The 16615-nt window shown below is 44.7% G+C and overlaps 1 protein-coding gene across 4 annotated transcripts in view; it reads left to right on the forward strand.

Moving 5' to 3' along the window:
• LOC126548475 (uncharacterized) overlaps window positions 1–16615 on the forward strand; it is a 215144-nt gene that overhangs the window by 144869 nt on the left and 53660 nt on the right. For all 4 annotated transcript variants that reach the window (XM_050196669.3, XM_072289373.1, XM_055063729.2 and 1 more), the window contains 2 exons: window positions 12125–12215; window positions 14577–14668. In XM_050196669.3, coding sequence (XP_050052626.1) covers window positions 12125–12215; window positions 14577–14668 — 183 coding nt within the window. The remainder of the gene's footprint in view (window positions 1–12124; window positions 12216–14576; window positions 14669–16615) is intronic.

The following is a 16615-nucleotide window of genomic DNA, read 5'->3' on the forward strand; positions in this document are numbered from 1 at the left end:
TGGTCGTCGCATGCAGCATTCACAGCTATCACCGCCAATCCTGTTGCGATAAGCATCTTCACCTATCTTTTTCACAGCACGTGGCACCATTTGAAGCGTAGCGCACGCTTTTCAGATTCAAATGGTTTATTTTTCTTAAATTTTTTTTCTTGAACAGATGATAACCGAAACACAACACTGTTCCCTGCTGCAGACTGCGATTGTACACATTTGCCGTCCTCTAAATCCCATCTGAACAAGAAAAGGCGTAAGGCACGCACGGTTAAGCGCAGTATATAGCCGCTTGTCTCACATGAAAACAATGGCATGCACAGTTTCTTATTCCAGCACCAGCAAATCTCCACCTGGGTCATCGCTCACCGCATTCATAGCTTTCACCACCAAACCTATTGCGATAAGCTTCTTCACCTATCTGTTTTACAGCATGTGGTGTGTAGTTTCATTGGTAGCGTACTGCATGCTTTTAGTAGACGATAATCCAAATGCATCGCTGTTCCCTGCTGCAGGCGGCACGATGTGGGCATCACGTGTCGCTTCTGCAGCATCCGGCGTTGCCCACCAGCTGGACTTTCTTTCGGTTTACCATCCCTCTCCTAAAATACCACGCAACAGGAAAACAACAAAACGCGTCTCGTGCCACAACGATCCACGTGACGCTTCACGTTACGTAGATGTCAACAATAGTTGAGTCTGTCAAACTTTTTTAGTTACTTCGGATTGTACATTTTCCCGGTTAGTACGTTTTTTCTCTGTTCTTTTTTTCAAGAACGGATGAATGAGGTTCTACTGTAATAGCCAGCAAGCTCCAGGAAGGCTTGCAACTGCTTAATTGTGCTGGGTCTTGGGTAATCTAGCTCTGCACGCACGTTTTGTTCATATAGTCTGTACTGCCCAAGTGAGACGATGTGACCCAAAAACTTAAGGGACTGACGGCACACCTGTATTTTGTCCAGATTAATTATAAGACCAGCACCTTTAATACGTTGCAGTACTTTCCTCACCTGCACAATGTGACTCTCAAGCGTCTCCGAGTAGACTAGAACATCATCTAAAAATGCCATAGTGAAGTGGTGAGTGATTCCCTGTAGCACTCAGTCCTTCAAGGTTTGAAAAGTTGCCGGGCCACCTGCCACACCAAAAGGCATCCCGGCACATTCAAACATACCCTGATGGCAAATGAAGGCCGTTTTCATAATATTGGCATTGCAAACAGGAATCTGGAAGAACCCTTGGGAGAGATTGAAGCTTGAAAACCACTGAGTTTGGGCAAGTTGTGCTAGCAGTCAGTCCGTTGGAGGCATCGGGTAGGCAGGCACCTCAGTTCATGCATTCAGTGGTGCAAGTGCAAGAGGTAGCCTTATAGCACGAGTGTTCAGTCTGTGCAGCTGGTCTCGATGGTAGGATGGCTGTATCACCGCTGGGTGCAACGGCCAGTAGGATGCCACCGGTAGAGCCTGAAACGGGATGATAGCCGCAGCCGTCAACACTCGGGGCTGCACTCCAAGCAGGCCAGTCACGTTCACAGCTGACTGGAAGGCAAGGTCCCTCATCACTTGTTCTGTCAGAGGCGGAGGCACCTTGTACTGCAACCACCTCCAAGCACGCTCCATGAGGCCGTCAGCTGCCTTAGCCAACTCCGCGATATTGGCAAACTGTTTGCTCTTTCAGCACCCTGTGGTCCACCGATCTGGTCATAATAGGCTGCAATTGCGTAAATTCTTTTAAATTTTCTTCTGGGTGCTGCGTACAGAGCTCAAGTTTGTTTCAAGTGTTGCATCACGTCAGTTGTGAATTCCACAATGAAGGCCACAGTAAGTTATTCCCACTTCGCAAACGTGGTCACGAAGCGCCACCACAACTTCGCACTGCCCTACAGAGCGGCAGGCACAATGTGGGTGAGCCTTTTGTCAGCGGCGAAACCAGTGACCAAACAGAGCTTCTCCAGCCTGTCCAAAATCTCCTCGGTGGACTAGATGTCATTGAATCCTCTGAATTTTGGGAGCTGACCTCCACCAGAACGGCGTCACCTGATAGTGGAACCGCCGCCGCTGCTGTCACAGAACCTGCTGGCACCAATCAAGGAACATTTCAGCCATAGCTGGCCGCCCATTGTCATTGCTGCAGCAGTCGTCATCTTCATCCTCACTGCTCAAAACATCAGGCTGTGGTGTGGAAACTTCCTCCACAATGTCCTCCACAGTACACAAACTGCAGGTCACAAGATCGTTGGCTGCGGTGACAAAATCGTCCTCGGTAAATTCAACCCTGAGCTCGTTCCAATCTTCAGTTGCTACTACTGGCTCCTGCAGATTCTCTTCTGGTGGCTTGCCAAAGCCACGTTTCGTAGAATGATTATCTATGGTCGTCGGTGAGCCAAGGTCCCAGCTAATTGCGATAAAATGTATCGTCTCTAGGGTGCTGATGTTCAGTTCCTTGTCTTTCCATTCCAACTTAGCCAATAAACGACACACCAAGAGACTTGCAAAATAATACTTGACATTCCGAATAATATCCGCGTCCAGCGGTTGTAAATGGCTTGTCGTATGTGGGGGCAAAAAAAGCATCGTGTTTTGTAGGGTGGCATCTTTTTGGTGGATGGCACATGGATCCAAGACCATTTTACTGCCCATTTTGCAGTCAAGGTAGGTAAAAGAATCTGTGGACAAGGCAGAGGTCATCCAGGACTTGGCTAACCTTGTAAACGCAAGGCAAATGGCCTGTCAGTTTGAAGCAGCATTGACTTTTCTGATCCGTCATGATGGCCGCAATCAAAAATGTAACCCATTGCCTACTTTTTTGGAGCCTTGGCACATTTCACCTTTAAAACAGAGCCTCTTCTCTGGCTACAGTTTGTAGAATAGACCGGCTTCATTCACGTTAAGCATGACATGGGTGGTATCCAGTGATGAGTGAAGGCAGGGTTGTCCCCATCCAGTCATTCATGGCGGCCTCGTCCTCTTTTTTTTCTTCGCAGCTTACATTCTTGTAAATGACCCACCATAGTTACTTAGTGATTTTGGCGTTGTATTGCTAAGCACTAGTTTGCGGGATCAAATCTCGGCCGCGGCAGCCGAATTTTGTTGTGGGTGAAATGCAAAAACGGCTGTGTACCGTGCATTGGGTGCACCTCAAAGAAGCCCAGGTGGTCAAAATTAATTCGGAGTTCCCCACTACAGCATGCCTCACAGTCAGATTGTGGTTTTGGCACGTAACACCCCGCGGTTTGATTTTCTTGTAAACGAGTCCATGACTCACTGTCATTTTTGGATCCAACCCCCGTTCTTCACGTCAAGCGACAGTACGATGTTGTCGGCTGTCTCACAGAGCACCTTGCCATCAGCGTTCACTCCAGCAGCCACGATCTCCATGAACCAGCAGCTCCTAGGGAGTCCAAAATATTGGATGATGACTGTACAACTGACCAAGAGGATGTTTCAAATGGTCTGTTGGGCGAACACGCATCGGAAGGAGAACAAGAACAGAAAGGACCTATGCACTAAGAAATGAACAGGAAAGGAAGCGTGCCGCCGCTTCTTAGGAGCTTGAGCTCAAAAAACAGTGTTGACTAACCCAGAGATGCAGGTGTCCCTAATAAAAACCAAAATAAACTTTTTAGAGGGCCCCTCACCAGGTCTGGCCATTTTGAGCTGACAAGCGCAGAGCATACAATGCGCACTAACGATCATGTTTACAATAAATGACAACACTACGCGCCACGGAAAGGTTTGAAATTTCAATCCGAACGCTGTTTTCTCTATCCCTCGTGGCAACTGCGCTCCAAGCCGGATAGTGATGTAGCCATGTCCCTGCGCCTACGTACTTGGGTCTGCAGTGTGACATCGCTCGTGGTGACACACGACTTCGAGTATTATTCAAGACAACATCTGTGATTTGTGTAATCTGTTGCTTGAATTGACGAATGGAAGTTTAGAGAAATAATAAAACTCACAAACAGAATGTCTGTGTGTTTTTTGTTTTACTTCGCACCGAAGCAAGAGGGATGTACTTCCGCTTCGTCTGCTCGTTCCCATGGTCATGCAGTCATGTGCGCAGGTACCGAAACTATGCCATTTTCTACCATGTTCCAGCGCATGATCATGCTCTGCGATCCGCGTGTTCTGTTTCAGTATTTGTGTAGCGCTGAATTATACCACTAGTCATGTGTTCTTGTGGCTCACAAAATCGTGCACTGTGCAAAACCAGACAATCACAAAAGCTCACACGCGACGCCGTCAGCGGAAGTGCGCCGCACCGCAAGAAAAGTGAGGAAAAAAAATGAAAGCAGGGCCCGTGACGTATGCGTCATGCAATCCTTGAGCTCCGGTATGGGAGAACACAGGAAAGGAGTTTAACTTGTGAACGCTAGACGGGGCAAGTGGAGAGAGTGTCTATGTTTGCGATGAAGCTTGCCTCCTGAAGTCATGGGTTTGCGGCACTGAAATATTTCTATCTTGGCTATTAAGGAGCCGATTTGAAAATTTTTTGCGGCAGAACTCTTTAGTTCTGCCGCAGTTCTCCTTAGAGAACTCCTTAGAACAGTTCTCCTTAGAGAACATGTAACAACTTTCAGCATATAACCAAAATTTGCTATGGGGCCTGGTGAGGGGCCCTTTAAAGCAGTAAAACTCAACACTGAGGCATTGTGCACTGGCTGTGAGAATATGTCAGGACAGTTCCGGTTACCAGCCGTTGAGAGAGATTCTCAATTGTGACAAAGTTCGGGTCTCACACCAATGAGCTTGCTATCAGTTGATAGAAATAGCTCATCTTCCAAAATATTTGCTTCTGTATGCATCTCCTTTTTGTTCCTATTTGGAGAATTTTCGGCAATGAGTTTTTTTTTTTTTTTTTTTTCGGTGATATATTTTTTGCTGTGCATTTTATTAACCCCCCTCCGCTCCCTTCTGTTTTCATTTTGAATAAAATGAGCACTACTTTTTACCATTCAAACTGAATTAAGTCATTTTTTGTGTTTTAACATGCTTACCAGAGAGTGACACCATCAGGCGACATGGTGTCAGCTCGTCTTGACATAAAACAAAGTTTTGTGTCACTCAGGGAATTTTGCAAAGGCACTCAGGGAATTTGGAAATGTCAACTTGGTGGACACCCTGTTTTTGCCTCTTTAACATTGACACTGACGCATTTGACATTTTTATTACTTGGTCATGTTGACCGACTATCGTAGGTGGGGTGGACAATGCCAAGCCTAAATCCTTCCTTGACAAGGTTAGTCCATTTCCTCTTCGGACCTTTGTCTATTTTCTGCAGAATTTTTTGCTTCTCCTTGAATGACAGAGGCTCTTGCTTTTGTGACATGATGGGGATGAACAATTGAAATGGCTCCTTCCGATTACTGGGCAAACCAAATTACGAAAAAAAAATGTGGTTCGCTAGATGAATGAACAGCATTCAAAAGCGTGATGTGGGCTACAGAAGGGGAGCGAATAGCGAGCCAAATGAGGTAAAAAAAAAAATTTAAACCGAGGTCAGCCCAACAACGCATGTACAGAAGCGCACACCTGTGCTCACCCCACAGAGAACAAACCGGCGGGCCATCGAAGGCTGGCTGGCTGGCTGACATCGTGCTCTTTCATGCTTCCTACCTTCCAACCCTCTGTGCGCTCCGAGCATGGTCTTTTCTGCTGAACAGTGGGACCACTGAGGGTTTGCGCAACCACGTGACATAGCTGGTTATATGGCAAATACGCCTGATTGGCATCCCACTGCGCCAGATGCTCTGCTGGCTCTGCTGCCACTGTGACTGGCTTGAAGGTTCATGTGATCCACAGCAGTGCAGCAACATGTTTGGAACAGCCTTTGTTTTGCACATTGTATGCAATGTATTTCAACCAGGGGATATTACGGATTCATACCACACCGACAGTTGTACCAGCTGTTATCTCCCAAAATATATTTTTTGCTTAGGGCTTGCTCAGACTCGTACTCGCCATAATTCTACTCAGCCGGGCTCAATCAGACTCAGACTCACGTAGTTGCAAAAAAAATTATGCAGATCGTGCAGGAATCCTGAAAATATGTGAAGCAAAGCTTTGTTGAGGCAGGGAGAGAGAGTCTTACGAGTCAGTAAGACGAGCAACTATTTACAGGTTATATTTACAACAGCGGTTGCAGTGCTGACCAGTTAGATTCACAGCGCGAGCCCAGTTCGTTCTTCCTCCTCTTTTCTCGAGTGATGGCACCCACGCGCCTCGTTCAAACAATTAAATACCACACGCATGTAGCAATATATTGAGGAAACCACAGGGTTTGCACAGGTCCTTGAAATTGAAATTTGCGTTTTCAAGGCCTTGAAAGTCCTGGAATTTCTTTTCCGTCATTGAAAACCCTTGAATTCTTTGAGTTTTCACGGGGCCCAATTGTGCTACTCGCATTTTATGTTGGCTGAGCGCACTCCCAGCAAACTTCATTGCTTACCGCTTTACGCAAGCGCACGTCCACCACCCAATATTATTTTTTCATCTGGCTTGCTTCGACTTCATGGTTGGCCAAAAGACACAAGTTGCTCGCCACAATGAGGCTAGAGCATCTCGACCTCTTCAAAGGAAAGAGAAGTTGTGCCACCATGCTTATTTGTAACGAAAATGCAGTTACCTGAATCAAACATGAATATTAAAGGCTGACCCACATGGTGCAAACTTTCCTGACAAAATTTCAGCAGCAAGCACTGGCATGGCGACACGGCAGCGGGCCTTTGTCATGCTACACACATGCAAGGAAAAGAAAAGCAGGCGGCCGCCGCCACCACCATAATTTCAACCGGAAGTCTGATGCAATCGAACCCTGATTGATCCGCACTGCCCGCCTGCGTTCGCCGCTTCTGCCAGCAGCAATATCAAGCCCGGCTTGACCGGCGGCACACAGCTATATTTTCGCCGCCGGCCTCTGGGAGGACACTGCCAGGCGACCGGCCGCCACTTTCTTGCTGGAATATCGCTCCATGTGGGTAGGCCTTAACTGTTGAATTTAGTACGAGGGCGAATCAGAAGGTGTTTGTCTCTATTTTTTTTAGCCAAATTACAGCTGTAAATGTGAAGTCAACATATCCATTCCCAGCTGTGCACCTTTATTAGACTGGCCTGGCCTTATCTGCCGGCCGCTCCGCAGCACGGTGCAGCTGTCAATTGTTGAAGATGGTAGTTGTGCTTCACACGTCCACTGTATCAAGTATCAGTATTTGAATTTCGTGCCGAAAGCCCAGCGCCGGTATGCGGCGTGACGTCAGGGATTTCAAAGTATGTTTTCGCATTTGGGCCGCGTTGGCTGATTAAAGGTTCCCAAAACTTGCCATGTTTAATATTGGGTTCCTTTAGAACACAATGTAGTCAATCTGTACCGCTATGTATAATTAGTAGGCCCTAGAAGATGCCATCAAAATCCAAGACGTCACAGCCCCCAGGTGGGGGCACTTAAGTAGACGTCGCCACCCGTATTTCGTTCTTGCGCTTTTTCTGGCTTACCAAACGTCTTATCGTTGTAAGAGTGGTGTTTTTGGTGTTGTAGAACGGTAATTTACTGATGCAGAAGAAATAATTTTTCACTTTAGTGTTCCTTTAAGCAAGAGACTGAGACTGCCTCCTCTTCTGGGGATGCAACGACCTCGATGCTGCTCGAGGCCGATGCAGGCTTTGCCGACTACGATTTCGAGGGTTTAAACCTCACCACGACCTTCGCCGAGTACGTGGAGGCCGACAACAACGTTGCGATCTGCGGCGAGGTGTCGCTGGATGACGCCATCGAGGAGGTTTTTTGCCTAGTGCCGACACCGCTGCGACATCAGACAAGGACAGCGATGACGCCACAGATGTCGTGCCTGTGCCTACCACGTTCGCTGAGGTGCTACGGCACATAGACTGCATCCGGAACTTCCTCTGTTCATGCGAAGCTGCGGAGGACCTCCTTTTGGACATTGCCCAACTCGAGTGAAAGCTCTTAATTCACGGATCAAACAAGGTCCAAAAGAAGCTTACCGACTTTCTTTAAAGTTCGCGCTGGCTGGCGGGAATCACGGCAGTGGGCAGTGGAGTGCCGTAAAGGTTCGTTTTAATAAAGCATGGTTGGTACCTGTACTGCAGCATTAATTCTTATAGCATCTACTTTTTTGGTAATTTGGGTTTCCAAGCCCTGCAGAGTATGTTAGTAGTTTACATTGAAGTTTCTCTTAAATCCGTCGTGCGAAATAAGTTATATTTTTATAGGCATAATTTATGTTCTGATTTTACAACGCTTTTTTGTGGTCCAGAGAAAGTCGTATAATCGGGGTTCCACTGTACAGTTTTTGTCGCGGCCCCTTGACACTGGCAAAACTGAACATCGCTCTCAGTGTTGCATTCTTCAGACACTCTTGAAAGACTATCAGTCCGATAAGCCAATGATCTTCTTTCTTGGTAGAGACCTTGAAAGTGTTGTGCAGAATGTCCTTGCAAAATTCATGAAGGCTTCAGCGTTGTCTTCATTAGCAGGGGTTGGTGGTTTGCTCGGGGTAGATATTGATCATGTTTGAACCACACTCCGCTTGAAAAAGTGGATTTCGGCCCCAAATTTGGACAAGCACTGAAAGATTCAAGAGCAAGTGCAAAAGATACATTTCAATTCAGAATGGAGTGCAAACTTTTTGTGGCAGCTGTGACCAAGAAAATACTGGAACAAAATTCCCTGAAGTAGTCCATGGTTAGAAACCTGTCCTCTCTAGACCCCCGGCTCTTGTGCTCGAAGCCAGATCAGCCTGTTGGACCTAAGGAAGGTGTTGGATATCTTGACCATGGCAGGAAGACTGAGTGACTCCCAACAGGAGTGTGTACTGGCAGAATACACTGAACTACTGCAAGAGTTAAAGCATGAGCTTCACATTTTTTAGAAGAGCCTTAGCAGGCTAGATGAGTTTTTCGTAACCTCTTGAGCTTCAATCCCTCATAAAGAGAGCTGTGGAAAGCAGTCGGGCTGTTGCTTGTTTAGAGCCATGGGCAAGCAAGTGTCAAGGTTCAACGTCAACCGCCAGATCTCTGTAGAGAACCTGAAAGGTTTGTCGTACATTTCGCAGCGTATGATATGTGATGCAGTGGACAGCGCAGGTGGCATTTTTAACGTTCCTGTCACAAAAGAACTCAGAATGGCCGTGTCCGGAGTGAGGCTGCAGTATGGTGCTCTCTTGGAATCGGAAAACAGTATAAAGAAAACTCAAAGCAGACAAAAAGCCGCATAATCATGAATGAAGTTGAAGGCATGCAGATGAAGGAAAAGAAGCTTGAGGCAGTTGTTGTCGATGCAACAGCCTCTGCAGATGGAAATGCAGAAAAGGCGGAAACAACTAGGGACATCACACACGTGGTGAAATAAACAGCCTGAGAAAGACCACAAAAGCTAAGGCTGAAGAACTCAGCAGCATTAAGACACAAATAGAAAACAAACTGAAAGACCTGCCCTGAGCTTCAGAATTTCATCTACATAGTCGAATAAAGCTGTGCATGCGATAAGTGAAATCACTTTCCTTTGTTCTGTGTAACGTGTGTAAACTACCGTAGTATTCTTTCGATTTTTTTAAAGGTCCTTGAAAGCTCCTTGGAATTTTTTTCTGGGAAACCTGTTTGAACCCTGGGAAGCACAGAGTGCCCTCTGGTGTGCTATTCTGCTCAGGGAGGAAGGAAAAAGGAGAAAAATAAAGGACTGAGGAGTAATGACGCGGATAGGCATTAGGATGCAATCATAGTAGAATCTCCGTGATAAGATCACACCTGTTACAAGTTCTCCAAAATTCCCAGCACAAGTCCATTAACCTGCAGCATGCTAAATTTTGTATGTTGCAAACCGCTTTTCACGCTGCGGTGAATGACACAAACAATTGAGCCGCTGCACCATCCCTGGCAAAGCCAGCCCCGATGGGCCAGTTGTGCCAGGTACTGGATGTTGTCAGGCTAGCAGAGCGGCCTCACCAATGCATCCGTCACATTACTGTTGCCAAGGCGACCTACGTCACTCTGCCTGGACTCTGACCCCTCCCCCCCGTTTCCTCAAATAAAAAAAAAAAAAGAAAGAAAAAAAAACTTTTGCTTGCTGCAGGACCAGGCAACTTGTCGGCCATTCTCAAACACCTTGCAACTTTGTCAGGAGCCTGCAATTGCACACGACAGAGTCTTGCTGCGTCAGCAGGATCGGCGGCATGTGCTTCCATGGGCAGCCTTATCTCTGTATTCCATGCCTTCTGTTGTTTTCGGCACTTGATGACAATTCAAAACTTTTCTACCTTTGCACCCACATTACTACATCAAAGATACTTTGTATCACATGATACAAAGTAGCTTTGCCACTGCAAAGAAAACAAATTTGCTTATCTATTATAAATTACCTTAAAAATCATGTCCTTATCACCATCAGGCAGCAGCTAGGATGCAGCAATGAAAGGAACTTGAGATAACCAGGCACATCTTAATATGGCGGCCTCAGAACACGCAAACTGCACAGCTTGCTGCTGCCGAAATGTGCACAAAACAAGTACTCCAGTGATTCAAATTCCCTTTAGCCAATAGGAGTGCTCTCTGCGCACCAGGTGACTGCCGCAATGAATTGTGATGCTAATTTTCCCTCTTCGTGCTCGCTTTTGTTACTTTTATTTCTGCATGGAGAAACAAAGCACCGCGGCTATCTGAATCTGATCTCTCATGTTTACGGTGTTACCAAGATAGCGGTGTTCCGTCAACAGACGGAAAGCCATGCTCGCACGATCAGCAGTGTGATAGTGCCTCCTGAAGCCCTATTTTCTTCCTGATTTCGAAGACAACACACTAATCAAATACAATTTTCTCAACTTCTGCAGCGAATTTCTTCCAAATATTTTGTCATGAGATAAAGAAAGGTCTTATGATTGCGGGGGAAAAAATTAAAAATGCAGAAATTTTGATCAAGTTGACCATTTCATTGCTGTGTTTCCCCTAATCTTTCTATATGATTTTTCAGTGATATAATTTTTTGCCTGTGTCAACTAAATATTCTAAGAGAGCCTTGATGGCACACTTCATTGATATATTTGGCCAAGGGCTCAGTAACACTTCACTGAACTGCCTGTTGTTAATGGGCACAAATGAAGGGATCAGTGCCTGCCATTCACAATCGTACTGTGGACAAGCAACAAGTATATCTGATCCACTGTCTCAGGTACTTTGAAATTACCACAGTCTGGTGAGTCCGCTCATCAGATGCTATGCAAATATTGTCTTGTTAATGCAACACCTATTCTGCCCCCTCTTTCTCCTTTCAGATGTAGTACGCTGAAAACCGTACTAACAATGCTGCTACATCTAAAATGCATGAATGCAGAGCTCCAGAAAAAGTGGCCAACCTAAATCCAAAACTGTTTTTTTCTTTCAGTTTTGCTCTGGAGTGAAAAAAATTGTAATGTTGCGGTTCAGTTCCGTTACGAGCAAAAACAATCTTTACGGTTTTCGGTCCAGTTTCTGTTTAATACCTTGCTTTTTAGCTCTTGATATGGCACTGCGCCTGTGGATTCTTGGTGGGGAGGCATTTCTTTTTCATTTAAAGCAGTCAGTGACTGCTGCTGATTGTGCATTACAAGTTTGGGAGCCATATTTTTGTTGGAACATACCTACTGTAAGTGCATGTAGCAGCATTCTGAATTACTTTGATTTTGCTGGCTTTCTTATGTGTAATATTTTCTGACCAGCAAGATGCATTCATGGCTGTTCCTGCATCACCACAACAAAGTAGTACAGTGGGGGAGAAAAAAGCAACAGTGGAAAGAAGACAAGTAGTATTACGTGCTGGCGTGCAAATCACTGTACCCTTTCCTTCAGTTTGCATGCACCACAGGGTGTGCAAGTGCTGTACTGCATTCAATAAGTTGTGTGGCACCGTGCATGTCATCGTCAAGAACTAGCACAGAAAAATTTAGTCTGATCAAGCTTCAACTGCTTAAGGAAATGAAAGTTGGGTCAGTTTATGGTAGCTCTTGGTGAGTACAATATAGGGTAACATCATTTAAGAACCATTTAGCGTGGTTTTGAGTGATAATAATGTTTATATGAAATAAAAACTGCCCATAGTAAATGTTTGACTGCACTAATGTAAACACTACTTTTCCTTTCATAAAAAGAAACACTTGAAGCATTTGGTGGACTCAATAGAACTGAAGAATCAAAAAGCTGTGGATAGTCTCTTTGAGAACTGCATTGCCTCAGCCAAAGGTAAATATCCTATAATTTAACACACACAATTACGAAGTATTGCCTATTGGATTCAACATTCCATTTCACACTATTCTGGACACGAGCCCAAAGCTGTTGAACAAAAATTTTCTATGCAGATTGCAGAGAGATTTTGGCAAAGGTATTGATGGTGCTGCTACCACTGTGTTTTAGCTCTTTTTGACTGCTGCCTTGATATTTCACAAATAGATGCTTGAGAATGTTTATTACTCCTGTGTTACACTCACTCAAAGACCAGTTAATAAGGTATCATTTGATATATTGCAATACATGTTTTAGTAATTCCTTAAATAAAAAATTAAGGCTGCTGAAAATGCTGAACAGTGTTAGAGCTAACAGAGCACTAACAAAATCCTCTTATCATTTGATAGAACCTAGTTTCAGTTCGCAGATTGCTCGGTTGAGGGCGGCAGGGTACCCGAGCAACCTTCTTATCTCAGTCTCGAGGAACTTGCGTAGTAAGTTAAGCACCGATCCTCACAGTATTGAGCCTCAGGTACATGTTCGAAAAAACAAAACAGCTGTTATCCCGTACATTCATGGGATCTCCCACATACTTAAAAACATAGGACAAAAAGCAGGTATCTATGTTGTTTTTCTGCTCCAAACAAACTTGCCCAGCTTTGTGTCAGAACTAATCCTGCTGCTAAGGAACGTAGGATTTGCAGTATTAATCATAGAAAAAAGTATACAGTTTGTTCGAAAGGTGTTGTGTACAAGATACCCCTGAAATGCAGTCGGTCTTATAATAGGGCAGACAGGTAGATGTCTCAATGTTAGGTTACAAGAACACAGCAATAAAGTGCACAAAGGGCGGGAAGGGTTTCTAGGTGTTCATAGCGCACAATGCGGCTGTATCCCGCTTTTTGAAGAAACCACTATCTTAGCCAGGCATTCTAATGAATGCACCAGACTTATTGAAGCAGCAGCGATTGCCGAAGGTGACTCAGTTAGTAAGCCGTCAATTGCATTAACAGATAAAGAACTGGTTTTTCTGAGGTCGCACATGCGCTCTCGTTCGTCTTAGGTGGCGGTCATGGTTCCTTTGAATGTTCAATGCATACTCATGTCGGTTTGATGCCTTGTGGGGGGCGCTTTTGTCTTGGTGTCTCAGTATATATGAGTGTTACTCAATATGAAAATCAGTTGGAAGTCAGCGCTTGTCTTCGTCGTTCTATTGGTCCCTTGTCCTTGTATGAGCTGTAAGTGATGTTTGAAACAATGGAATACCAACTAGCCCGTACCCAAACCTTGCTCCCCTTAAGAGACAGGAAGATGGAAGTGTGGATTAGAGAGTAAATTCATGTAGCTGATAATGTCATTGAAATTAAGAGGAAAAGGAGCAGGGCTGGTCATGTTGTGCAAACCAGATAACTGTTAGTTTTTCGGAGTAGCATAATGGGATGCCAGGGGAAGGGAAAAGCAGTCGATAGTGGTGTGATGAGATTATTCGTTTGGAAGCATAGGATGGAATCAGCTGGTGCAAGTCAGCTCTAATGGAAATTATTAGGAGAGGCCTTCGTCCTGCACTAGGCATAAATAGGCTAGAAGTGTCTGCTGCTGGGCCTCTTGGTACATAGCTTGAAAAACAACAAAACCCAGCCTTTGAAGACGTGCAGCAAGAGGAGAGAAATTACTCAACCGCACGCGGCTGAAACTAGAAACAGAGTTTAATGAAACAAATGGATCGAAAGGAAACCAAAGCGTGCATGCGCTGTACATAAATATGGTGATGTTGAAATGTGTCTTTGGAACATTTCTGTTAATGCTGGTTAATAGCTGCTTCATTGAAATTAGGTTCACTAATTTAAGCAATTAAACAAAATTTAAAAGTACCAACTTCTAGGTTGCACTACTTTTGGCAACATAAATTTGGTTGCAATCTTGTAGAGCTTTCCGCATTTCTTTTGTTATTTGTGTGGACCTGCACAGTAGCTAAATAGTGTGCATCTTTAAACAAAGGTGTCAAAAAAATACAAAAAAATAGAGATACCAAAGCAAGGACAATAGGACCTGGTATTTGAAGTCCACAACTTGAAGACATCTTTTTTGGCTCAGCCACTGGTTTAATAAAGAAATGTACCTGTAACAAAATCAGTAAAATGACACGCAAAAGTAGAAAACCACATTTTGCATGTGCTAACACCTCATCATCATCAGAATTATCCCAGTTTGCTGTCCCTGTCTTGTGCTTTTCTTTCAACATAAACACGTTCTAATTCGCCCAGCTTGCATTTATATGGTATAATGTGCACAGACAGAACACTGGCATGCTTTTCTCTATGGACCTATGAAAGCTGACAATATGTGCAATATTCTGCATTCCTTCTCCTGTTCCAGATGCTTTATCTTCTAAGGTAATTCTCACACATGTTCTGAGTGATGCACAGTTTGAACGACTCAGGAAGGTTGGAGTTGATGCAGCCTTTGAGGCAAGTTATTAGTTTTCACTGTTGTTTGCTGTATTTGCCATAGTGCTGTGCTGGCCACTGTGTTTGCCACACAGTGGCCCAGCAGCTGTCAATCCTGCTACTGAGCACAAATTCATATGATCAGTTCCCAGCCATAGTGGCCCCAACCTGCTTGGGGCTTAAGGCAAAACTGCCATGTACTAAGACTTCAGTGTGCCTTGAAGAACCCTGAGTGATTAAAATGAACCTTGAGCCTACCATAGGGGTGTCTCATAGCCTGTACACCTATCGAGCATAGAGCCCCATCAGTTATTAATGCTGTTTGCAACAATGTACTGTTGGGCTAGTAACCTTTGCACTGAAAAACAGCATTACTAATTCTACATGTTGTACTTTTGCAGTTGGTTACTGAAGCAGGCATTGGCATAGCTGGCGGGGCGGAGGGGTGTCGAACCCCCGCACCCCCCCAAAATTTTTCTGGTGAAAACCCCCTTCCCCTCTTTCCTACAGAACGAAAAGTTTCAGGAGGTGGGCTCCGAAAGAGCAACATAGATGAAAGGGCAAGCTTGAATCTGAAAGCAAGGCGAGGGCTAGAGTGGTCCGAAATGAGGGGGGGATGTCATGGGGGCGATCATCTCTCCGATGCACAGAAACGAGGAGGGGGGAAGTGACGTGCATAAGAGGTGTCAAGAACGAAGTTGGCGGATAATTATGGACATAGAGTGTCTCGTCACTGCCCGATCGCTCAACATCAGACTGTCGTGGCCAGTCGGCCAGGCCGTCTAGCTGAGGCTCATCTACGCAGTCGTAACAGGTGCTGCTTATCCAACAGCAGCCCATCCTAACTAAAGGTCTCGGCAATTTTGAGAATAGACTGGCGTCAGGAGACACGACGCTTTATAAACTCTCGGAGCTACCAGCTGGCCTTTACTGCGAACTACAGATGCTTTAATTTTCACAAAGGCTTCTAAACAGGAAGCAGCCCTGCTTCGGACTGTCTGCCTCATCAATTACCAAGTGAGATCAATTAACAATATAGCATCGCGTGATGCCTACAATACCATGATCGCAAGTTACTTCAAGGCACCTCTTCAAACAAGTCATACAGCAGGTCATTGAAAGTGAGTGAAACTTGCATCATATGATACTACTATCGAAGTTCTAGCACAAAGCTTCGTTCCTGTATTTTTAAATCTAGAATAAGGTTGCATGCCCACAAGCACGATATAGTGGTAGGCGACTTGCAAGCAAATCTGGCCTGCACACAAGACACACGATAGTGCTGTGTCTAATTTTTGATTAGCCCCGTTTTTAGCGCTGTTCGTTTTTCCAAATCATCCAAGTCAACTCGGTTATCGACGTACATTACATAAGTGCATCAATTCTTAAATGATTTTTTTAATATCATAATATTTAAATATACCATAAGGATGATAGCATAATTTGATGTGAAGTGGCTGCACGCCTTAACAATGAAAAAATTTTGTCAGAAGTTAGGCAAAGTGTTGTTTCGGCAACACAAAAACGTGCATCCTCTTTCTTAAAGCATTCTTGTCCAGGGAGTGCTAGGAGTTTGTCTTTGCATGGTGTACAGCCTGCATATATATATATAGGGTGTCCCAGCTAACTTGGACAAAGATTTTGAAAAAACCTTTGCGTTCTTCAGAACAGAAATCACGTGGATGTTGTTAGCGTTTATCTAAACTTGCAGTACCATTTTTTTTCTCATCTTTTTTTACTAATAACCGAAATAAATTAATTTTTTAAATATACCTTGAAACGTTCAGGCGTCAATAGAAAAAGTTGTGGAGCTTCACAAATATTGCCCAATTTTTTTCCTAGTGTCCAAGTCAATGCGGAATAGAAAAAGTACACACAAAATATGCATCATACATCTGGAACCTGTGCGACAGAGAGCATCATTTGTTACAACGGCGCTTTTTTTCCAAGCTGTGCCAGCGGCTAGAT

The sequence above is a fragment of the Dermacentor andersoni genome, chromosome 1 (genome assembly GCF_023375885.2).
Source record: "Dermacentor andersoni chromosome 1, qqDerAnde1_hic_scaffold, whole genome shotgun sequence".
NCBI lineage: Eukaryota > Metazoa > Arthropoda > Arachnida > Ixodida > Ixodidae > Dermacentor > Dermacentor andersoni.